The sequence below is a fragment of the Dipodomys spectabilis genome, unplaced genomic scaffold, assembly GCF_019054845.1.
Source record: "Dipodomys spectabilis isolate Male_0828 unplaced genomic scaffold, ASM1905484v1 ptg000052l, whole genome shotgun sequence".
NCBI classification, from domain to species: domain Eukaryota; kingdom Metazoa; phylum Chordata; class Mammalia; order Rodentia; family Heteromyidae; genus Dipodomys; species Dipodomys spectabilis.
Genome location: NW_024870729.1, coordinates 4,499,843 through 4,524,800, shown reverse-complemented (window position 1 = coordinate 4,524,800; position 24,958 = coordinate 4,499,843). Strand labels below are relative to the sequence as shown.

Below are 24,958 nucleotides of genomic sequence, written 5' to 3'. Positions count from 1 at the left end.
ATTAATGTTTTATAGACCCTGGGAAAAAGAATTTTCAGCAAAGTACAAAAATTTAAAGCATTCCTTTCTTTAATTTTGTAATTCTTTACTGTGGAATAGCTCAGGATGTCAGTTCTAAGTAACAGAATTGATAACTGTGCGAGGAAACGTAATTTGGATTATAAAATTCTTGCTTTAATAAAATTCCTTAAACAGTGAAAAAAAAAAAAAAAAAAAAAAAAAAGATGTCAGGGAGAACAGATCAATCACCATAAAGGGAAACCAATTAGCCGGGCGCGCTGGTGGCTCACGCCTGTAATCCTAGCTACTCAGGAGGCTGAGATCTGAGGATCGCGGTTCAAAGCCAGCCCGGGCAGGAGAGACCGTGAGACTCCTATCTCCAATAAGCCACCAGAAAACTGGAAGTGGCGCTGTAGCTCAAGTGGTAGAGCGCTCACCTTGAGCTGAAGAGCTGAGGGACAGCACCCAGGCCCAGAGTTCAAGCCCCACGGCCGACAAAAAAAAAAAAAAAAAAAAAAAAAAAAGGGAAACCAATTAGAATCACCTCAGATTTCTCAGCAGAGGCCATGAAAACAAGAAGAACCTGGAATGATGTGTGCCACACCCTAAAGACAAACAACTCAACCAAGAATACTGTACTCAACTAAACTCTCCTTCATAATGGAGGCCAAATAAAAACCATCCATAGCAAAGAAAAATTGAAACAATATATCTCCACCAAACCAGCCCTACAAGAGATACTTAAGGATGTCCTACACATAGAAAACCAACAAGAGCATGAGAAAGACCAAGAAACAGCCCCAAACTGATAATCCGAGAATCATAGGAAGAACTCAGTTGGCACAGACCCCAAGAAGGTGGATAACATGGCAGGAACTACCACACACCTCTCAGTCCTAGCACTCAATATTAATGGACTTAACTCTCCAATTAAGCGACATAGATTGTCCAGTTGGATAAAAAAGCAAGATCCTTCTATCTGCTTCCTTCAAGAAACACACCTTGCCAACAACAACAACAACAACAACAAAAACATTCTGAAAGTAAAAGGCTGGAATAAAACCTACCAAGCAAACGGCCCCCATAAACAAGGGGGAGTTCCAATTCTAATATCAGATAAAATAGACTTCAAATTAAAATTAGCAAGAAGAGATAAAGAAGGTCATTACGTACTAATTAAGGGATCTCTCCTTCAGGAGGATATTACAATTCTAAATATCTATTCATCAAATAATGGAGCACCCAAATTTATCCAAGAAACACTATTTTCCCTCAAATCTCACATAGATCCAAAGACATTAATTGTTGGGGACTTTAACACACCACTCCCCCTCTGGATAGATCAACCCTGAAAATACTCAACACAGAAACCTCAGATCTAAACAACTGCATAGACCAACTAGACTTAACAGACATCTACAGAATATTTCACCCAACAGCATCAGAACATTCTCCAAAATAGATGATATTTTAGGTCACAAAGCAAAATTATCCAAATTCAGAAACATTGAATTTATGCCCTGAATCCTTCAGATCACAAGGGAATAAAATTAGAATTCAACACCAAAAGCTACCAAAGAAAATCCTGTCACACATGAATACTGAACAACACACTGTTAAACCACCAGTTTGTCATGGAAGAGATTATAAAGGAAATGCAAATGTTCATGATATTGAACACAAATGAACACACAAATAACCAGCCCCTCTGGGACACAGCAAAGGTAGTACTCAGAGGCAAGTTTATAGTTCTGAGTTCCTACATCAAATTGGAGAGATCTGAAACCAACAATTTAACAAGGCACCTGAAGCTCCTTGACAAAGAGCAACAAGCTAAACCCAATCCAGTAGATGGAAACGAATAATTAAAATTAAATCAGAATTAAATGAATTACAGTCCAAAAAAACCATAGAAAGAATCAACAAAACAAAGAATTGGTTCTGCGAAAAAACTAACAAAATTGACAGACCCTTAATCTTAACAGAAAAAGAATAGAAAAATACACAAATAAACTCAGAAATTATAATGAAAACATCACTTCAGAAACAACCAAGATTCAGAACATTAGAAGGGAATATTTCTCAAACCTTTATGCTAATAACTTTGAGAATCTGGAAGAAATGGACAAATTTCTAGCAAATATTGACATGCCAAAATTGAACGAAGATGATTTAAACAAACTTAACAGACCCATATCAAGCATTGAAATAGCAACCGCAATAAGAGACCTCCCACCCAAGAAAGGCCCAGGACTGGCTGGATTTACAGCTGGTCTTCAAAGCAGAGCTCACACCAATATTCCTCCAACTCTTCAAGGAAATTGAAAGTGAAAGTTCACTACCAAACTCTTTCTATGAAGCCATCATCCTAACCCTCATCCCCAAACCAGGCAGTGACTCATCAAAGAAAGAGAATGATAGACCCATTTCTTTAATGAACATCGATGCAAAACTTCTCAACAAAATCAACAAAATCTCAACAACTCATCAAAAAAATCATAAATTATGATCAAACAAGATTCATTTCAGGGATACAAAGCTGGTTCATATACCCAAATCAATTAATATAATTCATCACATCAACAAGAGCAAGGATAAGAACCACATGATTATCTCAATAGATGCAGAAAAAGTATTTGACAAGATCCAACTCCCCTTTATGATGAAAGCTCTGGAAAAACTAGGAATACATGGAACATTCCTCAATATAATAAAGTCTGTGTATGACAGACCTACAGCCAGCATTATACTTAATGGCGAAAAGCTAAAGCCATTTCCTCTAAATTTACAAACAAGACAAGGATGTCTGCTCTCTCCACTCCTCTTCAGTGTGGTATTAGAATGCCTAGCTAGAATAATAAGACAAGATGAAAATATAAAGGGGATCCAAATAGGGAAAGATGAAGTAAAACTCTCCCTTTTTGTAGATGACATGACCTTGAATTTATAGTACCCCATGGACTCCACTCCCAAGTTACTCAAGCTGATTCCAAAATTTGGCAAAGTAGCAGGGTGTAAAGGTAATCCTCAAAAATCAATGGCTTTTCTGTATGCCAAAAATGAGAAGAGTTCTTCTGAAATCAGGAAAGCAACTCCTTTTGTAATAGTCCTACAAAAAATAAAATACCTAGGAGTTAACTAAAGAAGTGAAGGATTCTATGATGAAAACTTTAAAAACCTGCAAAAGGAAATTAAACCAGAATTAAGGAAGTGGATAAACCTCCCATGCTCCCGCATTGGGAGTATTAACATCAGGAAAATGGCAATACTTCCCAAGGTTATCTACAAATTGAATGCAATACCTTTTAATATCCAAACCTCATTCTTCAATGAAATAGAAGAAACAATCCAAAAATTCATATGGAATAATAAAAGACCTCGAATAGCAAACACAATCCTAAGCAGAAAGAACAGTGCTGGAGGATTATCAATACCAAATTTCAAACTTTACTACAAAGCCATAGTAATCAAAACAACTTGGTACTGGCACAAGAACAGACTAATCGACCAATGGAATAGAACTGAAGACCCAGAAATGAACCCACAGACCTATAGCCACCTAATCTTTGATAAGGGAGCTAAAATATAGAATGGAACAAAGAGCCTCTTCAGTAAATGGTGCTGTCAAAATTGGTCAAACATCTATAGAAAACTAAAGCTAGATCCTTACGTATCACTCTTGACCAAAATCAACTCCAAATGGATCAAAGACCTCGAAGTCAAAGCAGACATCCTGAAAACATTACAGGAAGGAATAGGAGAAACTCTAGGGCTCCTTGGCACAGGCTGAAGTTTTCTTAGTAAAGACCCAGAAACATAACAAATCAAAGAAAGGTTGGACAAATGGGATTGCATGAAACTGCAGAGCTTCTGCATTGCAAAGGACATAGCTAGTAAGATCAATAGAAAGCCCACAGAAGGGGAGATCTTCAACAGACAAGTGTCTCATATCTAAAATATACTTAGAATCAAAAAATTAAATCCTCCAAAAGCAAATCCTCAAAGAAACAACCACCCCATCAACAAGTGGGCTAAAGACTTAAAGAGAGACTTCTCTGAAGAGGAAATAAGAATGGCCAATAGACACATGAAGAAATGCTCAACTTCTCTGGCCATAAAAGAAATGCAAATCAAAACAACACTGAGGTTCCACCTCACTCCAGTTAGAATGGCTATAATCAAGAATTCTAAAAACAACAGATGCTGGAGGGGATGTGGCCAGAAGGGACTCCTACTGCATTGTTGGTGGGAGTATAAACTTGATCAGCCACTCTGGAAAGCAGTGTGGAGTTTCCTCAAAAGACTTCACAAAGAGCTCCCCTATGACCCAGCAATCCCACTTTTGGGCATATACACAAATGAAAACAAACAAGGCCATACTAAACTACCAGCACAACTATGTTTATTGCAGCATTATTTACCATAGCTAAGATAGATGAGTGGATCAAGAAAAGGTGGTATATTGGGCTGGGAAGGTGGCTCAGTGGTAGAGCGCTTGCCCTGCATGCTTGAGGCCCTGGGTTTGATTCCTCAGCATCACATAAGCAAAAAAGAAAAAAAGCCAGAAGTGGTGCTGTGGCTCAAGTGGTAGAGCGCTAGCCTTGAGCTGAAGAGCTAAGGGACAGTGCCCAGGCCCAGAGTTCAGGCCCCACCACCGGAACTCCCCCCCCCAAAAAAAAAAGAAAAGAAAAGGTGGTATATATATATATATATAGGATGGAATTCTATGCCTCTATCAGAAAGAACAACACCACCTCATTCATTAGGAAATGGAAAGACTTGGAAAAAATCATATTAAGTGATGTTACCCAGTCCCAAAGAAATTTAGGTCCCATGGTTTTCCTCATTTGCAATAATTAGTATAGGTATAAGATAATCTTATCAGATGAGCTGAAAAGCTCAAAAGCTTTGTGCATATGACAATATAAGATGATGCTAAGTGAAATGAACTCCAAGGTATGGACACAAGAGGCCTGTCTTTGTTGTTGTTTTAAATGTACTATGTGATTTTTTTTTGTTGCCTTTGTATGTTCTTCCTCTTATGGCATATCCCCTGTATTTTATTCCGGTGGCCTGCATCTTTTATATACATTTTTCTAACTTTGGAAGGGGAAGGGAAATAACAAAATGCTGACACTGGGATATAGGTTGACCTACTGTAACAATGAAATGTAGAAGACACGATGTTGAAAACGAGCTTTACAACTTGGTGGAGGGAGGGAAGATTTGGGAAGGTGTGGGAGGGAAGAGATGTTAGAGGAAACATAAAGGAGGAAGGGAGGAAGTAACAATGCTCAATAGGAAATGTACTCATATAACTGTAACCCCTCTGTACTCTATCTTTACAATAAAAAATTTATCTATAAAGAAAATGAATAACCACTATAAAAAAAGGAGGCAGATGATCACAATTTTAATGCCAGCCAAGGCCGCAGAGAGTTTTAGGCCAGCCCATATAAAATTAAAAAAATAAGAGCCTTCTTACAGATCAAGTTTTACTGTGTTGTTATTTTGTGGACATGACATACAAAATTTGCTAGGGAGAGAATAAATGATGCTACTGAATTTCATCATCTTTTTTCTCATGAGGATAAGTTTGAAGTAGTGTAGGTAATTTGCATGATGGCCCTGAGGTGAGCATTAGGATCAGGATCTAGATCTAATTTCCCAGAGGAACTTCCTCCCCCTCCTCCTCTTCTTCCCCCTCCTCCCCACCTCTTCCTCTTCTTCTTCTTCCTCCTCCTCCTCCTCCTTTTCCTTCTCCTCTTTCTCCTCTTTCTTCTCCTCCTCCTCCTCCTTTCTTCATTGTTGTTAGTGCTGAGGATGCGCTTGGCTTTTTTGCTCAAGGCTAGTAACTCTATCACTTGAGTCACACCTCCACTTCTGGCTTTTTGATGGTTATTTGGATATAAAAATCTTTAGAATTTATCTGTCCAGCCTAGCTTTGAAATTCAATCCTTAGATCTCTCCTGAGTCCTTAGGATTGTAAGTGTGAGCCACTGACCTTTGACCAAAGCCCATTTCCCCCCTGCATTATTCTCTATTGGGGCTCCTCTATGACCTCCACTCAAAAATTATTTTCTTGGTATGAGTTGTAGCTTAGAGAATGTGTATGAGGCTCTGGGTTCAAACTCCAGAGCTGCGAAAAATTATCAGACCTTGCTACTATCACATAACAAAGATACAATGCCTCAGTGCCTCTGATCATATATCATTTATCAAAATGAAAAAAATTACATAATGAGATCACATGCTCTATTCTTATTTGTTCTTTTTATTCATCTTGAATTAAATGATACTTTAGCAAAGTAAAAACAAAAAATAAAAAAACATCAGCTAAGGGGAAAACTTGAACTACATTTTAGATGACATATTTGATGGACCCAGCCCACGGCCTGGTCTAGGTTGTACTAGATAAATATTAGTTTCTCTTTTGTTCACTCATGAGACGTAAGGCTCAGAGAATTTTGATGTAAGTTGTTAGTCTGTGCTTGTACATTTGAAGGAGAACAATGTTTGGATAAGATAGCACAAAAGACTCCTTTAACCAAATCTGATCCAAAGGCCCAAATAATCAGACCCTTATTGGCAACATAATTAACAGAGAAAGGTGAAACATGAGATGAAGCCTAATTGATGACAAAAATGCTTATACATGAAATAAACATGAAAAATGTCCCAGGGGCGTCAATTCCTCTTATTATCAAACATGATCTCTAGTCCTTGATAGGGTTCATTATACTCAGAAAGACCAGCACTTAAAGGACTGAAATCCAAAACTAACACAAAACAAATGAATCATTTTATTTTAATTTACTTTTTGGTCACTGAAGCTCAGGGCCTAGCCCCTGTCCCTTGCCTTGTTCTTGCTCAAGGCTGGTGCTCAACCATTTGAATCACAGATTCACTTCCAGTAATTTGGTAGCTAATTGGAGATGAGAGTCTCATGGACTTTCCTGCCCAGGCTGGCTTTGAACCATAATCCTCAGATCTCAGTCTCCTGAGTTGCTATAATTACTGGTGTGAGTCTCCAAGGCCCAGCTTGAATCCCATGCTTTTTAAAGCTGCATTTATGATGACATATTTTATAAAGTTTTCTAACAAGGGTAAGTCTTGTTTAGTCACAATACTCAGTGCATCTGCTATTAGTGCCTAGCATGTATTTTAACTGGGGCAGGAACTCAGCGAATGGATGTGGGTGAGTTGGCAGGACTCTAGAGCACCAGACTTTGCAGTCCTCCCTGAGTCCCCTTTGTCTAGCATTTCTGACTGCCTTTCTCCACCTTTCTTGAGCAAAGAGGCGAATTGAGATCTAGGATGACAGGAAGCATGATGGCTCAGCTGACCTTACCCTGAGTCAGCTTTATGTGCCCTTCGTGTCGGCCTGGATCTCTGACACTCAGAACAGATGTGGCACGTCCTGTAAATGTTTTTCTTTCACAGAAGGTACACGTGGGTGGTTGTGGGCTTCTGATAATTTGAAGGTCTGATTTGTGCAGCTGTGTGGTAACTCTGTTTTCTGCCTAGAAAAAGGAATTGAAGTGTTTTAATCATGCTGACCAGCAAGGGCTGGGGATTCCTTCATTTAGATTTGTGTCTCTTGCTGTATACGTCCACACCTTCATTTAAAGGTAGGTTATTTTTGCTTATCTCTCTTAACCTTTCCAGCTCTATGTATTTACTCATTTTTCTTGATGTAGTTGAACAAGCAGATGTGAAAGATTCTAGGTAAATACAGATTTCAATAAAGAGTCTAGGTAAATTCTGGTGTGTTCATAGGAAGCACAGCTGTTACAACTGCTGGGTAACTTGGTTTTTATTAGTTATTTTTAAACACGTCAGATGAGATTAGGAAAATGGAATGGAATGGAACATGCTGTAAATTATATTTATTTTTCTCATTAAAATGTGGTTTCCCTATAAGAATATAATAAGAATGCATTTTTATTTATGTCTGTTATGGTTATACTCCAATTATTTATTTGCACTTACATTTAACATATTTTTCAAAACCTTGATTTATTCATTAACTGATATTGTTCTGCAGCTTGTGAACCTGTCCACTCTGTAGGCAAAACTCTTTGTTTTGGGAAACATGCTATACATTACTGAAATAAAATCTAAGAGTAGGACCATTTATTTCAGTTAAGAGTTAGAAACTGGGGGGGGGGGGAGATGGGAAGGGATGGGAAGGGGAAACAAAGGAGGAGGCTACAATGCTTGATAAGAAATGTACTCATTACCTTTCCCATGTAATTGTAACCCGTCTGTACAGTATTTTCACAATTAAATTTTTTTTTAAAAAAGAGTTAGAAACTGCTGTTGTGCCAGGCAAAATTCACATGAGTTATGAGACTAGCCAGAGCTTTTTAAGACTACTGGAAGGTTTAACAAAAATGTTGCAAAGAAGAGAAAGTGGGAAAGGCAGAGGATTTTTTCATTGTTTTCTGTGAAATATTTTTATCATTAGTAATTACAAAAGCAAGAATGATGTCTTACCTTTAAAATTCCTTTCTTGCCGAGATCCTAGTGTTTAAATTTATCCAAATACACTTGACAAACAACTCTTTCTTGTAGTAATGCTAGTGAACCGGTTCATTTTTGCCTTGATGGGCTTTCCAAACTCCCATATTTATTGTTCTTTCAAGGTACCAATCTCTTTGGGAAATTCATGGAATAATATATCAGGTGTCCAATTAGAGTTCTATAAAGGGATACAGAGAAAATGTGTATCAATGGGGTTGTAACAAAATGCATTCTGTCAAGGGATGGCACAAAGCTTACTTTTAACACATTCTTAGAAGAGAACAAGGACAGGTGTTGGGTGCTACTGTCCAGAATTTAGTAAGTGAAAATGCCATTATCTAAGATAACATTATTTGAAGTGGATTTTGCCTTTAAAACCTTGCATTCACATAAATCTCCAAAATGCATGTTAAAGTTTGTTTACAAAAGGAGTATGGATTGTGAAGCCTACTGTAAGCATGAGCTGTTTAACTTGTCTGTCAAAGTTTCCATGGCAGAATCTTGCTGGTGGGAGGCAGAGATGTCAATGTGGAGAATCTTATATAAGAAAGGACAAAACTGAAAAGATTCTAGTTCACTGGCAATATTGCAAAGTTACATTTAGTGACAAAGAGAAAATTCCAAGTTTTGTGTCTATGCCCGGCCATGTGCAGTGTGTTAAACTTTAAAAATAACTCGGGGGAAAAACAGAAAAAAAAAACAACAAAAAACAAAAACCAACCTACTCTTCCAGAGTTTTTCCTTTGATATGTTTTTTCTTTGATCATCTTTTTTTTCTTGTGCCAGTTGTGGGGCTTGAACTCGGGGCCTACGTGCTGTCCCTTAGCTTTTTTCATCCTTTTATTACTCAAGGCTGGCGCTCTACCACTTGAGCCACAATTCTACTTCTGGATTTGGAGTGGTTAATTGGAGATAGGAATCTTTGCCCAGGCTGGTTTCCAACTGTTATCCTCAGATCTCAGCTTCCTAAGTAGCTAGTATTATAAGCAAAGACATGAGCCACCAGTGCCAGATGATGATGATGATGATGATAATTATTATTATTATTTTCTTTGATACTGTGTGCTGGTTTCTGGCAGACCCTCTGAAGGAGTCCAGGGAAGTTGGGAGGGATGGGGCAGAGGATGGAACCCTCCCCGGCCACCTCTGGACCTGGGGCTAAGGCAGAAGCTTCTGGGTGATTGCTTCCCTGTCTTCCTTCTGCCCCATCCCCAGGTTGCGTAGGCTGTGCCTCTGAAGAGAGACTCTTCCACAAGCTGTTCGCCCATTATAACAGGTTCATCAGGCCTGTGGAAAACGTTTCTGACCCCGTCACGGTGCATTTTGAAGTGGCCATCACACAGTTGACCAACGTGGTGAGTGCCACCCATCCAGATGCATTTCTCAGGAGTTGGGACGCTGGAGGAGGGCACAGCAAGCTCCAACATTGTTGTATGCTGTAAATACAGGAGTTTTAAACTTAGCAATAAATACAAGTATAAACTCGCTGGTCCTTCACAGCCCTGGTTTGGGAGGGGATAACAAGGCTGTACTTATGGTAAGCAGCTGGTATTAGAAGTGTTTCATAACCAGTTCGTGAAACAAAGATGAAGGCAAGTTGAAGGGAGAATTGAAAGGTGCTAATCTTTTCTGTATGTGTGCTGCTCCTCTGGGTTGAACTCAGGGACTAGGCATTGTTCCTTAGCTTTTTTTTTTTTTTTTTTGCATAGGCTGTTTTTCTATTACTTGAGCTTTGGGCTTTTGGGTCATTAATTGGAGATAAGAGTTTCATGGCTGGTCTCCAACCTCAACCCTCAGATCTCAGTCTCCTGAGAAGCTAGGATTTACAGGTGTGAGCTACTGGAACCAGTCTAAAAGATTGTGCATCTCTTCTGTACTGCATCATCTTCCTTCTGAAAATTTGGAAGCTCAATTATATGACTTTCCCAGAGTCACAACTGCAAAATAAGGAAACAGTTTTAAGTGAAGGCTGCTCAATTACAATGCCCACATAGATTTTTTTTTGCCCCCTGCGCCTAGGTTAAAACTCAGGACCTTGAACTTGCTTGCTCATACTCCACCATTTGAGCCACCGTTTGCTCAGCACTTTTTGCTTTAGTTGCTTCTCAAATAGGATCTTAAATTTTTTCGTGAGTCACTTTGAGCTCAGTCCTCCATTTACATGTTCTGTGTAACTCACATGACAAGCACACACCACCATGCCTGGATGGTTTGTTGAGATAGGGGTCTCATGAACTTTTTGCATGGGCTGACCACACACTATGATCCACCAGAACTGTGCTGCCCAAGTACCTAGGATTATAAGCAAAGTCATGTTCTTTATGCTTGGTAGAGAAAGAATTGCTGTAATGTTTCCATGTTATGTAAGAGATAAAACATTTGCTTTTTTTCATATATGGTTTCATCCAATACCAAATAAAACAGAGCCTGGGAATTTGAAGAATTAAAAAAATTGATTGCAATCATGTTCAAAGGCAAGTAGGATTAGATTTAAAAATAATAATCTTTATTCTTTGTTGTGGGGCTGGGGAAGGGATAGAGCAACCTGCTTTCCTAAATAGTAGAGCAGAAGTCTGAACTCCAGTGCTTGGCATGGGAAGGGACAGGGCTGGTCTGAAGCTCAAGGCTTAGGCTGAGTTACAGGAAGAAGCAGACTTAGGAAGAAAAGAGAATCTAGAGCACCACTGGAGGTGGGTTAGAGAGAGTTGCTGCCATCCCCCAGGCCATCCACGGACAGGGAAGGGGCCTCCTTCTGGCCATTGTCCCGCACTTCTCTAGGCACACTTGGGGAAAGGCCTTATACAGATGTAAGTTGCTCTCCATCAGGCTGTTTCAGTCCATGCTTTCCTGAGAGGTGTTGCTGACCTACTCAGGTCTTTGGCTTCTGGCACTGCCTAGATATGTGTGTACGCTGCTAGATGTTGATTTTATTTATTCATTTTGATCACTTGGACTTTGTCATTTAACAAATCAGTTTGTGGATACAATGCATATTGATCAATGTCATGGCTTCCAACATTCTCCTTACCCCCTTCCCTCCCATTTTTTTAAAAACAGATATTTTTATTAACATATTTTAGTTGTATAGGGGAGTTTCATGGTGACATTTTAATACAAGAATATAATTTACTTCATTGCCCTCACTTAATCATTCTTCCTCATCCACTCTCCTTCCTAAAAGAATTTTAACTTATTTCATTGCACTGTTTTTGTAAATGCTTCTATAGTACTTTGACAGAAAGAGAATAAACCTGGTCAATATTAATTGTTTGCATGTACAAGAACAAAACAATGAAATGTGTCCAAACTATTTTACATCATGGAGAAGGGAGGGTGACATACTGAATAGAATAAATTATAAGCATATATGAAAATGTCATAATGAAATCCTAAGTATACAACTAATGTATATACTTTCTTTTGTTCCTGTCTTTGAACTGTCCTTGACTTTTAATTTTTTCCCCTCTAGGCTTGCTCTCTACCACTTGAACCACATTATTTTGATTAATTTATTGGAGATTATGGATTTTCTGTCCAGGTTGGCTTTAATCCCTGATCCTCAGGTTCTAGCCTCCTGACAAGCTAGTATTGCAGGCATGAGCCACCAGCATATGGTTATGTATATACTTTTTTTTCAGAGTTCATATCTTTATTATATATATATATATATATATATATTGAAAATACTGTACAGAGGGGTTACAATTACATGGGTAAGATAATGAGCACATTATCAAGCATTGTAGCCTCCTGCTTTGTTTCCCCTTCCCATCCCTTCATATCCTCTCCCCCAATCCCCCCCACCAAAGTTGTAAAGTTCGTTTTTCGACATAATGACTTGTACATCTCATTGTTGCAATGGGTCCTCCTGTATCCCTGTTTTAACCATTTGTTTTTTCCCTTCCCCTCCACATATACCAACATCATATATAGTGAAAGCAGGGGTTTGTATATACTTTTTATATGTACATTTTCCACTCAGTCATCCTCACCATTTTCTCTACCTCTACCGCTGGGGTCATCTTCCAACAGACTGTTTCCTATATGCTATTATTATTCTATTAGTACTTTGAAATCTGTCTATTAAATCTGATGTCTGACTTCTCTCAGAATAGTAGGGTATACGTTGAATTCTTGGCTGCACTCTTCCCTGATCCCCACCTCTCCTCTTCATTAGTCTGTCTCTTTCCCTATGGCCCCACTCCACCTCTTTCAAGTATTGTTTCCTGGCATTCACTTTGTTGAACTTTGACTTTGCCTTTTTAAGGGTTTACACTGAGTTCTCCCTTAAATCTATTATATTTCAGTCAATACATTTGTATTCACTTGCATACCACCTAATGTATTTAATTCATAGGCTAATTCTGTAGATATTGATTTTTAAAAGAAAAAGCCTAATATTTCTTCTCATCTACCTGGACACACTCATTCCATTAAAAACCATGTATTTAGTATCTATTCTGATTCATTCCTACATCTCCTCCCATATACACACATCTTAATTATTAAAATTTAATTTTACTTTGTTGTAAAGGTGCTATACAGAGGCTACAGTTTCATAAGTAAGGGTAATGAATACATTTCTTAAACATTCTTACCAACTATTTTTCTCCCACTATCCCTCCTTCCCCACTCCACCCCCAACCCTTCCCTACACATCATAATTTTTGTTACTGACTTTGTACTGGGCTAGAAGCACACTTGTTGTGATTGAGTCTGAGAGGACCACCTTACCATACTGTTTTACTTCAAATCCTTGGTTCATTTACCTTTTAGGACATTATTTTGGAGAGGATAGGCAGAGATTGTTGAAGGCAGATTTTGACATTTACCTTTGGCTTCTAGTATTGGATAGCCCTCTTAAAAATATAAATCTAGAGAGATAGAGGGAGAAGGAGGGAAAGAAGGAGGAAAGGAGAGAGGGAAGGAATAAGGAAGGAAGGAATTAGTTTTATTTCCTTTTTCTTTAACAGAAATCTGAAGTTTTCACAGTCCAGACGTTAGCACAAGGTAGCTTCATGTATCCAGTAGGAATGTCACTCACATGACTACGATGATGAAAGAATAAACCAACATGGCAGCAGTGACCAAGTCTCCTTCTGTCTTTCTATTTTGCCATTTTGCCTATAATTTCTTCTCTTAGCATTGCTGAATAATCAAAAAATGCTATATTTGCTCTCGCTATGTTTATATTATTGGAAAGAAGCAGAAAGAAGGGGAAAAGGGGAAGAGGCACAAATCAGACAACCTGTGAATCCTTCAAGGAACTTTCTTAAGTTCTCTTGACAGCTTCAGTTCTCTTCCCTTCCTCTAGCTGCAAGAGGAACTTGGGAAATGTAGCTTTATTAAAGACAATTTTTTTTTTTGCCATTCCTGGGGCTTGAACTTAAGGCCTGGGCACTGTCCCCGAGATTGCTTTTGCTCAAGGCTAGCACTCTACCACTTGAGCCACAGCTACACTTCCAGCTTTTTCTGTTTATGTTGTGCTGAGGAATAGAACCCAAAGCTTCATGTATGCTTGTTAAGCACATACCACTAAGCCACATTCCAAGTCTATTAAAGAGACATTTGTACGGTAATAATTATAGATCCAGAGTTATAATAAATTATAGAGATTCCTTGCATGTTTTACCCAGTTTTCCCACCACTAATCTTCCTTCCACTTCTTAGATGTTCAAAGATGTTATATATGAAGGAAACCATTGACAATGTAGTCTTGGGGTACTGGCCTTCCTATTCATCTTTCTGAGATACAGCTCCAAGTGTTAGTTGACATGAGCTGGGGGGAGGCGGTTCTTTCCTAAGTTAAATGACTGCATGGCATCACATAGCATGGCTTGTTCAACCATTAACTTGCTGGGGGACATTTGGGCTAATCCAATTTTCAATCTGTGACAAAGCTTCTATGAACATTTGCATAGATTATATAAATATAATCTTTTTATTTCTAGAATAAAGACCCAGGATTAAAGTACTAGGTCTTGTGGAAGTTGTCAGGTGAGCTTTGGGAGTAACCCTGTGAGGCAGTTCAACAAGAATGTTGGAGCCTTATTACCATCTAGAAAGTCTCTCTGTCCCCTGCTTCTGTTGAACTCTTGGTTTAGTTTTACAGCTTCAGAGAACACTCCATGGAAGTGTGTTTGCTGCCATGCAAGATAATCTTGGCCACAAAGGCTTGGCAATAGATGATCTGTAAGTGTAGGTACATGCCCACTGGCCCTGTGCAGGAACCCAGTCTAAAGCCCCTTCCCAATATTTTTGATAGCTTGGTATAGGAGAAATGATGAACTTAAAGGTTTTATAAAAATGAAACACACCTGGCCTTTTCTCATCAACTTTTTCAACCTACTGCTGCTGGCCCAGCAAAGAATCCATTTGATTTGTGACTTGAAAGTTTCAATGTAGGTGTTAACTAACTTATTTTCCCAAGAAAGAGATGAGGGCAATGACCACAAGAATATAGTACTGCAGATCTCTGGTCTCCTCCTGTGGGACTGAGTGTGCAACACTCATCTATTGGTGTGTATGATCGAGAGTTGAGTCAGTTGAGATCCTGATCCATAAGGCTGGCTGCTACCTCCAAGGGTGTCTCCATGGTCACTATTGACCAGGCCCATACAGCATGGGCCTTCTCCAGCCTGTGCAAGTGGAGCAGGGAGTTGGGGCTAGTGCAGAATGGTATTGTTAACCAATTCCAACTCCCTGAACTAGTGCAGAGAGGAAGCAGGCTTTGGTTGGGGCTTATGCCAGTTACCTCTGAAATCTTGGAATTAAGATTTAGATAGTCCTGAATAATAGATCATGGATTTGTTGACATGGCTCTGATATACTCGGAAGAGCCAAAGTGATTCTCATGGCCAAAAGGCCTTGACCTTAGGATCAAGTAACTGTAAAGCTTTGTTGGCCGCTGCTTGGCCCATTTCTTTGTTTTCTTTGACCAATAAAAAAACCATGATTGTAACTCCTTTTACTGGCCTTTTGTAAACCACAGGGCTCACCATGGGTAGAAACAAGCCATTAGGAAGAAGTTTACCAAGGTCTCCCTTCAGAGTTGTTCAGGCCAGGCAGCAGTGAGCATGAGATGAAAGAGTAGAGGGCCATATTGCTTCTCAGCACAGCAGAGCAGGCGTGTGTGAGCCCTGCCACAGCTCAGTCAACCACAGCTGAGTTACTTCACTCTGAAGTAGGCTTGGGTGTCTTGCAAAGCAAGCTTTGGGAATTTCTTGCTGGCCACTGAGGAGCTGTTATCAGCTGCCTAGCTGTTATGTTTTAAAGACCATTATATATGAGACTTTGGTTGTAATCACCTGAGAGTCAGCAGTTTCTTAGAAATTCAGGATCTAGAGGATGCTGGCCTGAAATTCCTGTCTTCCACCTACCCCTGACTTTCTTTAGGCCATTTAGGTAATGCTTAGCTACTACCACTACAGAGAAATCTTGTCTAAAATAGAATGATGTAGGCATTCCATGCATGGACCGCTCCAGCCCCCCTTTTCTTCATGCACTTATCTCTATTTAATATTATATTGCATTTTATATTTATACATGTACATATTATTAGTTTATGTCTCCTGCTAATCCAGGGCCTGGCCACTGGCCCTGAGCTTTCGTGCTCAGGCTATTGCTCTATCGCTTTAGCTCTCTATATAGCTCTATTTTCGGCTTTTTTGGTGGTTTATTGGAGATAAAAGTCTCATGGACTTTCCTGCCTGGGCTGGCTCTGAACTACTATGCTCAGATTTCAGCCTTCTTAGTGGCTAGGGCTACAGATATGACCCATGGTGCCCAGCTACACCTCAGCTTTTGTGAAACACACACAGTGGTCTCAGTAAATATTTGTATCATTTATGACGGAAGTGCTGCTCCAATGAGGCAGGGTGCATAGTAGGTGTGTACGGGATACCAGTTGATGAACTCAGGTTAGATCCTGGGAGAAAAATGCTCAGGAAGCATAGCCCAGAAAGTCCTGGGGCACAATTAAAGAGATTTTAAGGCATATGCACACATGATGAGCAGGGTTGAGATACCTGTTACTATCTGCAGGATTTACCCTTTCTCTTTCCTAAATGTTTCTCTTCTCATTTCTCTTTATAAAATCTTCATGAAGTAGACTATGGTGGTCACACAGCCTTAAGTCTCACACACAGGTGAGACTTAAATCAATTTTTCTTTTTTTGGGGGGGGGTCCAGTTGTGGGGCCTGGACTTTGGGCCTGGGCACTGTCCCTCAGCTCTTCAGCTCAAGGCTAGTGCTCTACCACTTGAGCCACAGCGCCACTTCTGGCTTTTTTTTTTGCTTATGTGGTGCTGAGGAATTGAACCCAGGGCCTCGTGCATTGCAAGGCAAGCACTCTACCACTGAGCCACCTTCCCAGCCCCTTAAATCAACTTTGAAAGAGAGTTTAAAGCCTCATTTCCACTAGACATTGCAGTATACACCTGTAATCTAGCACTTGGGAGGCTGAAACAGGAGAATTTAGGATTGAGATTTTAAGGCCTGTCTGGGGTATAAAGTAAGATCCTGTCTCAAAAATAAAATGAGAGCTGGGGTCATGGCTGAAGGTAGCGTGGTACTAGGTACTAGATACATGGTTATATAGAGAGTGCCTGCCTAGTAAGTGCAGGGGTATGAGTTCAAACTTTAGTGCTTTATAAAACAAGCATACAAATATCAAATGGTAAACAAAAGCTCCACATTTCCTTTACAAGTCTACAGCATTGGAACCAGGTGTGGAGATAAACACGTATTGCAGTTTGCACACTAAATATTTCTCATAAGTTGCCTTTTTGATCTTATTGGTTTCAACTATTAGCGTGCATAATTCAGGTTTGTCTATACTTTTGCTCTAAGACCCACCTGTGTTAGGAAGTATATCTAACACTGAAAATATTATTTCTTCTTCCCAGGATGAAGTAAACCAGATTATGGAAACCAATCTATGGCTGCGTCACGTATGTGTCTCCATCATGTGTCATTGAATGATAGGCCTTGAACATCCACTCAGCAATGTCAGTTGGATCACAACCTTAGCATTACCTCTTCCTGTCTCCAACTTGTGATAGATATAGGACATTGTCCTCCTGGTCACCACTAACGCCTCATTTGGCTCTGATAACAGCTCAGTCTATGTAGCTGAATGGAGAATAAGGACAAGCCTAGTGACAGAGACATCTGTCCTTTCCGTTCTTTGCTCACAATATATCTGATTTTATTTTACTTTTAATTAGCATATATTAATAGGACAAAGGAGCTTCATTATGCATCCATAGATGCACATAATATGCTTTAAGAAAGTTTACTTCCTCTACTATAATTATATTATCATGCACGCCTTCCTTACTTTTTCAAAAAAGTGTTTGGTATTTATGTGGGTGTATCAGCATATATGCATGCATATATACACATATATGTAATACATTTGAACAATCTTTACTCCTCAGTATACTTTCCTTTCCCCCTTAAGCCCTCCATGAATCTCCTTCCCTGACAGCCCCCTTTCTACATTCATGTTCCATTATTTATTAATATAATTGTTGTTACTCTCACCCATCATTTTAACCCCCTCCATTTTCTACCAGTTTTTTTCCCCTCACAACCTCCCACCCCCAAGTTGTATAGCTCATTTCAAATACAACATCTAGTATCACTGCTAAATTGGCTCACCCTTTGTCCCACTGTTTCTGTGTTTCCTCTTTCCTCCTAAAAATCAAATAAACATATATATATGTACACACACATATATGACAAAGAGTGCAGAAATCAAAAAACAGTGACAAAAGGGGATAAACTGAAGGGGAAAAATAATAACTGCAAACAGTACATTAAAAAAAAACCCTTGTTTCCATTTCTTGGAGTTCATGTTGATAAGCATCTCTTTTTTGTTGTTGTTGTTGGTCATGGAGCTTGAACTCCAGGTGTGGGCACTATCCCTGAGCTCTTCAGCTCAAGGCAAATGCTCTACCATTTGAGTCACAGCTCCACTTGCGGTTTTCTGATGGTAATTGGAGATATGAGTCTCATGGACTTTCCTGCCTGGGCTGGCTTTGAACTGCAATCCTTAGATCTCAGCCTCCTGAGTAGCTAGGATTGCAGGAGTGAGCCATTAGCACCTGGCTTAATAATCATCATTTTATATGGTCATATGCACATAGCCATTGAGCCCTTATGATTCTATCCTAAGAATATCCTTTGGCCTCATTATGTGAATGTTTAGAGTCCTATTTAATTTATCATGTCCAATGGTAATTATTTGTCTTTTACTATCCATTAGATTTGCTTGTAGATTTATAGGCACATTCTAATTATTACAAATGAGGGAAACCGTGCAAACTGTATCTCTTTGGGTCTGGCTTACTTCACTTAATTTAAGTTTTTCCAAGTCTTTCCATTTCCTTATGAATGGGGCAATGTCATTCTTTCTGATAGAACCATGGAACTCCATTGTGTATATATACCATTTTCTTGATCCATTTGTTGACTGATGGGCATCTGGGTTGATTTCGTATCTTAGCTATGGTAAATAATGCTGCAATGAACATGGTTGTGCTGATGACTTTACTGTAACCTAATCTGTAATCTTTTGGATAAATGCCCAGCAGTAGGATTGCTGGGTCATAAAGAACCTCCATACTGCTTTCCAGAGTGATTGAACAAGTTTACATTCCCACCAACAGTGTAGTAGTGTTCCCTTTTGGCCACATCCCTTCAAGTATCTGTTACTGTTATTTTTCTTGATAATGGTCCTTCTAACTAGGGTGTTGTTTTGATTTTTATTTCTTTTTTTAATCTATTGGCTATTCTGATTTCTTGTTCTGAGAAGTCTCTAAGTCTTTAGTCCACTTATTAATTCATCCATCATTTTTGTTCTACCTTTCATAAACAAGTCAAAACATGAAATATTTAGCTTTTTGGGCATGGCTTACCTTGCTCCATATTTTCTCACTAATGATGTAAATTAATTTTTATGGCTCAGCAACAGTCCATGGCATGTATTATGTATGTATATACATGCATATATATGTACACACATAACTGTGTTTATATATTCATATGCATATATATTCACCTGATTTTTGTCAGTAACTACAGCTCCATAGTTAGATGCTTATGTATCATATAAGCCTTGCTATTGTAGACTTAGAGTGATCAGTAACTGAGCTAAAGATCATGTGTGTCACACCTGGGCACCAGTGGCTCACACCTGTAATCCTAGCTACTCAAGAGGCTGAGATCTGAGGATCGCAGTTCAAAGCCAGACCAGGCAGGAAAGTCCGTGAGACTCTTATCTTCAATAAACCACCACAAAACCGGAAGTGGCGCTGTGACTCAAGTGGTAGAGTGCTAGCCTTGAGTTAAAGAGCTGAGGGACAACACCCAGACCCAGATTTCAAGCCCCATGACCAAAAAAAAAAAAAAAAGATCATGTGTGTTAAATTCTGTCTGGGTTACTCTCAGTTATATCATCTTTTCCTTTTATAAAATACAAATATTTTAACAGATTTTATAATAAACTCATCATCACACCCATAAAGTATATTTTTTAGGTTACTATATTATTAGAAATGGGTTCCTACTCCAGTTTGAAGATGGCCTGTGACACATGGCAGTGAAGTCTTCACCTTGCTTAGATAACCACCAATCAGAAGAAAAGTATCTAATTATCTGTTAGTTAAAATCAGTTGAGCTTTTTAGCTTCCTGTTCCCCATGGGTACAAATACCCAGATTTTGATAGCATCCTCAGTATTATTCAAATAAGAATTGGGAGAGATGAGGGAGTATGATGAAAAGGGAGTTAAGATTGTTCCAGATCCATTGCATTCATAAACGTGTTGAATTGAAACCCCTTTCCACAACTACTTAATGATAATTAAATAAATGAATGGTAACAGATGCTAAAAAATTGACTTTTAAAAAGAATACAGTTGAATCAACATACATTTAGCAGAAGAAAGTTAAGGCACTTTAAAAAAAATGAATGTTTTTCTCCTTTAGATCTGGAATGATTACAGATTGCGCTGGGATCCAGTGGGGTATGATGACATTGAGACTCTCCACGTTCCAGCAGACAAGATTTGGAAGCCTGACATTGTTCTCTATAATAAGTATGGGAGTCTTATAGCCACAGTTTCTTTGCAAAGTTACATTTGGCGTACACTGACCTTCAGCAAAGGGAAGATTACTAATGATGTCTGGTTTTCTTGCAGTGCTGTTGGTGACTTCCAAGTAGAAGGCAAGACAAAAGCTCTTCTTAAATACAATGGCATGATAACCTGGACCCCACCAGCTATTTTTAAGAGTTCCTGTCCTATGGACATCACCTTTTTCCCTTTTGATCATCAAAATTGTTCCCTGAAATTTGGCTCCTGGACATATGACAAGGCTGAGATTGATCTTCTGATCATTGGATCTAAAGTAGATATGAATGACTTTTGGGAAAATAGTGAGTGGGAAATTGTAGATGCATCTGGATACAAGCATGACATCAAATATAACTGTTGTGAAGAGATATACACAGATATAACCTATTCCTTTTACATTAGGAGACTGCCGATGTTCTACACTGTTAACCTGATCATCCCCTGTCTCTTCATTTCCTTTCTAACTGTGTTGGTTTTCTACCTTCCTTCAGACTGTGGTGAAAAGGTGACACTTTGCATCTCAGTCTTGCTTTCTTTGACTGTATTTTTGCTAGTAATTACAGAGATCATCCCATCTACATCTCTTGTGATCCCATTAGTGGGTGAGTATCTACTGTTCACCATGATCTTTGTCACACTGTCCATTGCTGTGACTGTGTTTGTGCTGAACATACACTATCGCACCCCAGCAACACACACCATGCCCCAGTGGGTGAAGACGATTTTTCTCCAGCTATTTCCCCAAATCCTGTTGATGAGGAGGCCTGTGGACAAGACAAAAGGGGCAGGTTCTGATGAAGATTCCAAAGGTCTTTCTGGTAGTAGACCTGTCAAGGTCAAGCTTGCCAATCAAAAAGAGTCCAAACTTCTTAAGGAATGCTGCCATTGTCATAAGTCAAGTAAGCTTACCACCAACAAGAGAAGATTAAATCAGCAGCCTCTACAAAGGGTGATGGAAAATTTGGAACACTCACCTGACTTTGAAGATGTCATTAATAGCATTCAATTTATAGCAGACAACATGAAGAACCACAATGAGAGAAAAGAGGTAAGACATGTCATCTCTCAGCCACCAGGTCACATCCCCAGGGGCCAAGATTCCCTTTAGAGTACTTAGATCTTGGGATGGAATGTTGGTTAAAAGGTAGACCAGCTCCACTATCATGTGTTAAGTGTGGACTAATAAGACTCAGGGGGAAGTGGGGAGTAAAGACAGCCCAGAACAATCTCCACCAGCCCTGGTTTATGCAGGTGAAATCTGGTTTAAAGTGCACAATCAAGTCAACATTGATTATGAAATCAAGATCCCCACACAGCCACTCTACCCCACAGGATCCAGGACACAGTGACAAATAGGAGAAAAGAAAAATGGCTGCAGAACTGACTGAGCTAGGGTTTGTGGGAGAAGGTATGAGCGCCAGTGTTTAGTTAGCTCCAGTCTTCTATTCTAAAGGAATTTAGATACTGACTGAATGGGCCTTGCAGATGTGTTAAACATCCACATATTCTGCTCCTGGTGCCTTTAGCTTTCTGCAGCCTCCGAAGAAAGAGTTGGAGGAAACTAATCCAGTTTCTAGTGTTTGTAGATCCAATCCCACTTCTTTTATTCTAGGTGCATTTAGGTGCTGATTGAATGGGCCTTGGAGATGTTCTGCTCCTGGTTCTCTTAACCTTTCCCATCTTCCAAAGACAGAGCTTGAGAAAATCATTAGGAAACTGACTAGGGGTTATGGTATCTGAGTTTGATCTCATACTGAAGCTGCTAGTAACCACATCTCCTAGTAGAAGGTTCTTGATACCTGATACCTGTTGTCTCAGAGGTAGATTGGGCATAATGTCACAAAGGGTGCATCCCAGGGTAAGAAAGTCCAAAAAAAAAGTCACTTTCATGGTGGCATTATTTTTTTTAACACTAGGAGAGAGGGTGGACTTACTGATAATTTTTTTCTAGGCTGTGGCCCAGGAACTAGGTCTGAAGGTCAGGAACAAGAAAGAAACAATAAATGCAATCTTCACACTGACAGCATTTTGAGGCCTGGAGTACTGCCTCTTCCTGTGAAGGGGCCATCAATTGTACTCTGTCTTCCATCTTCGATTCTCTGCCTCAAACCTATTCCCAAATTTGCCAAGGGTCCAGGCTCTCCCTGTGTGCAAATGACAAGTTGAGCTCTTGGAGTGTCCCCTGAAGCCTGGATAGGGCCTTTGTAACCTAGAGACCCCTAGCTTACCAAAATCTTTCTCCTGCACACTCCATAACTAGCTGCATGAGGCATCAAAGGAGATGCATCTCCCTAGACAGTTTTCTCATAGGTATTACAGAAAATGTCAATGTTCATTTTTAAAAGCACAGGGAACTCTGAAAAAAAGTGTATTTGTAAACAGCATAATTCTTATGGCTTTGATTTTTACCATAGTTTTGTCTTTTTGTTTGTGTTTTAGGTTGAAGATGAGTGGAAATATGTGGCCATGGTGGTAGACAGAGTATTTCTCTGGGTGTTTATAATTGTCTGTGTATTTGGAACTGCAGGCCTATTTCTACAGCCACTGCTTAGGAATGCAGCAAAATCTTAACATGTATTTCTCTTTTATCTTCAGAAACATACACTCTATTTATTTTAAACTCTATTTGTTTTATATTCCTTATCATAGTAAAAGCCAAGTCCCTCATCTTCTGAAACTGAAGTCAAAATGGGAAAAGAAAAGTATGTCACAAATATAGGAGTCCAAGTATCTTTCTTCATAGTACGGGGACTATGTTAAGATGGTACGGGCTAGCGGGGTGCCGGTGGCTCAAGCCTGTAATCCTAGCTACTCAGGAGACTGACATCTGAGGATTGCAGTTCAAAGCCAGGCCAGGCAGAAAAGTCTGTGAGACTCTTATCTTCAATAAACCACCCAGAAAACCAGAAGTGGTGCCGTGGCTCAAGTGGTAGAGCTGAAGAGCTGAGGGATAGCATTCAGGCCCAAAGTTCAAGCCCCATGTCAGGTCCAGTGTGTATATGTTTGGCTTCCAAGGACATTATACAGCTGTATGATGAACGCCCCATTATGCAGCCAGACCTTGTAATTACATCAGCCCATCCTGAGAAGAGATCCTGTCTTAACTCCAGCTTCTCATAGTGATTGTAATAGCACATGAAATGTGAAAGTCTTGCTGAATTTGCAGCACTCATTAAATATTGAAGTCTTGTTTTCTCATGCTTGTCTCTGAGGTATTCATGCCTTTTAGCATTGTTTGATACATTAATTGGTTAAAGGTTACCAGATAGTCCTTTTTATTTTTTCTTATTTCTTTTTATTGCTTTTATTTTTCTTTGTATTGTTATTATAAAGGTGATGTACAGAGGGCTTACAATTACATAATTCAGGTAATAAGTACATTTGTTTTTGGACAATGTCTCACCCTCTCCCTTCTGTCCTTACCCACAGTTGTGTAATTCACATTCAACATATTGAATACCACTGCTGCATTTGTTTGTCTTGTTTTTTTGTCAGTCGTGGGGGCTGGGCCTGGGCTCTGTCCCTCAGCTCTTCAGCTCAAGGCTAGCGCCCTATCACTTGAGCCACAGCATCACTTCCTGCTTGTTCTGTTTATGTGGTGCTGAGGAATCAAACCCAGGGCTTCATGCATGCCAGGCAAGCACTCTACCACTAAGCCACCTTCCCAGCCCCACTGTTGCATTTGTTCACCCTTTGTCCCCCTATTTCTGTGCACCCCTTACCTCCCAAAGACAGATAAATGAACAAACAAGACAAAAACAAAACAAAACAAAAACAACAAAAAAGAAAACAACCTCCTGTTTTCATTTCCTGGAGTTCATTTCTATACATATTATTTTATATGATGAGAAGCTTACAGATGTTGCACCTTTGTTTTCCTCCACTAAAAGAATCCTCCCTTGGTTTCACTGTGTGTGAATGCCTAAAGCCCTGTATAATTTATCTTGTCCTGTTGTATTTTAGATCTAGTGTCTTCATAGGAGAGAAAACATGTGCCATTTGTCTCTTTGAGCTTGGCTTACCTCACTTAACATGATTTGCTCTGGATCCATCCATTTCCCTAAAAATGACATAATTTTATTCTTTCTAATAGCTGTGTAAAGTTCCATTGTGTGTGGGCACCATATTTTTTTAGGTAAAACTTGGCTATCATGAATAGTGCAGCAATAGACATGAATGTACAAGTGTCTTTACAAAGTCTTGCTTAATAGGCCAAATTCAATATTTGTGTTAGTTTACTTTTACTATGATAAAGTGCCTAAGATAATTGACTTATAAGACAGAAGGATTGGGC

The 24,958-nt window shown here is 39.4% G+C and overlaps 1 protein-coding gene across 2 annotated transcripts; it reads left to right on the top strand.

Annotated features, from left to right (window-relative positions):
• Positions 1-7,552: 7,552 nt before the first annotated feature.
• On the top strand, positions 7,553-23,318 carry Chrna6 (cholinergic receptor nicotinic alpha 6 subunit). Of its 2 annotated transcripts, XM_042679474.1 has the most exons (6): positions 7,553-7,631; positions 9,742-9,881; positions 17,433-17,477; positions 20,519-20,628; positions 20,731-21,712; positions 23,104-23,318. In XM_042679474.1, exons 1-6 carry the CDS (start codon positions 7,553-7,555, stop codon positions 23,233-23,235), a joined length of 1,488 nt encoding a protein of 495 aa, XP_042535408.1. In that variant the 3' UTR covers positions 23,236-23,318. The 2 variants fall into 2 exon arrangements, with proteins under 2 accessions (XP_042535408.1, XP_042535409.1); XM_042679475.1 differs by lacking the exon at positions 17,433-17,477.
• Positions 23,319-24,958: the final 1,640 nt, after the last annotated feature.